This window comes from Sander lucioperca, chromosome 17 (genome assembly GCF_008315115.2).
Source record: "Sander lucioperca isolate FBNREF2018 chromosome 17, SLUC_FBN_1.2, whole genome shotgun sequence".
NCBI lineage: Eukaryota > Metazoa > Chordata > Actinopteri > Perciformes > Percidae > Sander > Sander lucioperca.
This window is the reverse complement of record NC_050189.1, coordinates 6,558,820-6,561,319: the sequence shown is the minus strand read 5'-3', so window position 1 is coordinate 6,561,319 and position 2,500 is coordinate 6,558,820. Positions and strand designations below refer to the sequence as shown.

Here is a 2,500-nt window from a genome sequence, read left to right as displayed (position 1 = left end):
CTGAGAAGACTGAGCTAGAGCTCATATTGCAGATCCAGAGATCAGAGAAAGCTAAAGATAGATTTAGGAAAAGGAAGTTCTTATTGGTATTATGGTTGGTTGGTATGGTTCCGACATCATAGCTATGAGGCGGGACGTTGTTTCACCAGTGTTGATATGTTGATGGATTGTATTGTTTATTTAGCAGTAATTCGAGGACATTAACACATAATATTCATTATTAATATCACTTAATATCACTTGTTTTAATCATATTTTAGGGGGGGGGCTGGTGCCACCATGCACGCTGGCTCATTGTCACAGCTTACTGGGACATTCAACTAGATTGTTGATCATCAAAAATTTGCAAAATGTGGTCTTTTCCTACTGTAAGTCAAAATTCTAATATAATAAGGTATATTTTATAGAAACATGGTACTTTCTAAAATTAGGATAAGTCCAGTTAAGAGAGTAATATCTATCTCACCCCAAGAGTAATATCTATCTCACCCCAATATATAAAATGATAGTTTTGGTTTATTCCAACTTATTATTGCCATTTTGGTGGTCATGTCTGGTCATGTGAATTCCTGAGGTCTGTATGATTGTCCAACTGCTTGTGTTTCTTGCCCCACACAACAAGAATCTGAGAGAATGAAGCCAGTTTGATTTTTTGTTTTCTTTATTAAAGGGTGTTAGGGAATGAATTGAACGAAGAACTTGGTCTAAGTTAATTTCAATAGAAAAACCCTGTCCATGCTCACCAATCTCGCTCATATCTGTTGTTTCCACTCGAGGGCAGTATATCTTCATAGAGAGGCATCTATACAAGTCTACGGAGCAACATCAAGACCACTCTCAGGTCACAGAGTGGCTGTGTTAAATGCAAACTCTGGCGTTAATCTCCCTTGCCAATACTCGCACTAACATGTCAGAAATATTATCTAAGTAAGGTAATAATTTTGTATTAGCAGTCCACCACAGAGGAAAGTGTTTTAGGTAGCCTTAAGTGTACACACACACTTATATTTCTCCAATTGTAATATGTAATTAAAAGTTAATATATCCCAGGACAATATTTTCATTCTTTATCTTTTTTTTTAATTGTTTATTAAGTAAGTAAAGTAAAACACTGTTGCGACAAAATGGTTACAACTCAAAAATTGTGAAGTACAAGTCTGTGACACTCTGCAAGCTGGGTATAAAAACTGAGCTGCCTCAGCACAAACCAAAACTTAATAAAAAGGAATAAAATGTTTCATATTGAATACAGGCAAGTAAAATCAAACCTCTATATTGTAGATCGGTGCATTTATTCCTTTTCCTGCCTTAAATATAGCTGAAAACTACATGTTTTGAATTATACAGAAAACAAAATATAACCTCAAAACATGAAAACAGGATCCATACTTTAAGAGAAACACACAAAATAGTGATCATTCAGCTGAATCAGAATCAGGAGACAGAAAAACCTGTTACAGGATCACATCCTCAGTAATCTTCCCTCAATTTAAAATCTGCTGTTAGAAAGTTTGTTAGTAATTTCATATCTCTCCCCCATGTTGTGATTCCTACATTTCCCAGAATGCCTTTCAATGAACCCAGATTCCTACATAATGTCAACGTCACACCACTGCAAACAAAGTGAGTAAATGAATCAAACAATCAATACAAAGTAATTTCACTCAATGTGAAGTTGTAGTTTTTTTGAGGAGGTGGAAAAGAGGATAAGATGTTTGGAGGGCACAGTGTGGGTATTACTAATGCCAAAAAGGCTGTAGAGTGGCAACATGATGCAGACGCAGTTAATGCCACAGCCTTTGGAAAGTCGGATCGTGGCCGAAATTAAAAAGAAATTAAAGTTGATGCAGAAAAGCGCTACATAGAGAAAGTGTTTTGGCCACGGGCGAGAAAGGGACCACCGGAGCCTAGACCCCTTGAAGTGGGACTGGAACGCCGTGGTTTCTCAGAGTGCTCCTCTCTGTACGCTGGGCCCCAAACAGTGCAGAGAGTCAACAGGACAGCTCGAGGAAGTCGGAACCGGCTTATGAGCCACTTATCCTCGTTTGCCAGGAAGTATTTTTCAGCTATTGGACGTCATTAGGCATGGTGATGGCATGCCTTTTTATACCCATCAATTTGATTGTATCTAAAAAGCTAAAGATGTCAGAATTAATCTGTTAGTAAATGACAAATAGTCAGGAGCGGTTATGGCTCCGTCAGGGGTAGCATCAGAGGGGTGCCTGACTAAGATGATGTTGGCATCCACATCACCCTGAAGATGATCTTGATGACAGTGATGCAAGTAACTACATGGTGTTATCCTCCATCACAGCCTCTAAGAGCTCTTACTCTGTAAATTTATAATAGTTATTTGGCACCATTGCATGGATATTTTCATTTTCCCCCTGATTTATTAGGTTAGTGTGGCTTAATTTAGCATTCATCCCTGTAAGACAATTTATTAATTCACTGGCAGTAGAAAGTGAGCACCTCCTCCTGGTTTCCTCGTATCAGCACC

At 38.2% G+C, this 2,500-nt stretch overlaps 2 protein-coding genes across 2 annotated transcripts in view; both read right to left on the bottom strand.

Moving 5' to 3' along the window:
• LOC116053342 (solute carrier family 12 member 3-like) overlaps positions 1 to 2,500 on the bottom strand; it is a 136,326-nt gene that overhangs the window by 108,298 nt on the left and 25,528 nt on the right. The window lies entirely within an intron of this gene.
• The window catches only part of LOC116053320 (solute carrier family 12 member 3-like), a 25,605-nt gene continuing 25,529 nt past the window's right edge, over positions 2,425 to 2,500 (bottom strand). The window contains exon 28 of the mRNA XM_031304374.2: positions 2,425 to 2,500. This exon is cut by the window's right edge and continues 87 nt beyond it. Within this exon, the coding sequence (XP_031160234.1) occupies positions 2,449 to 2,500 (52 nt within the window). The 3' untranslated portion in view covers positions 2,425 to 2,448.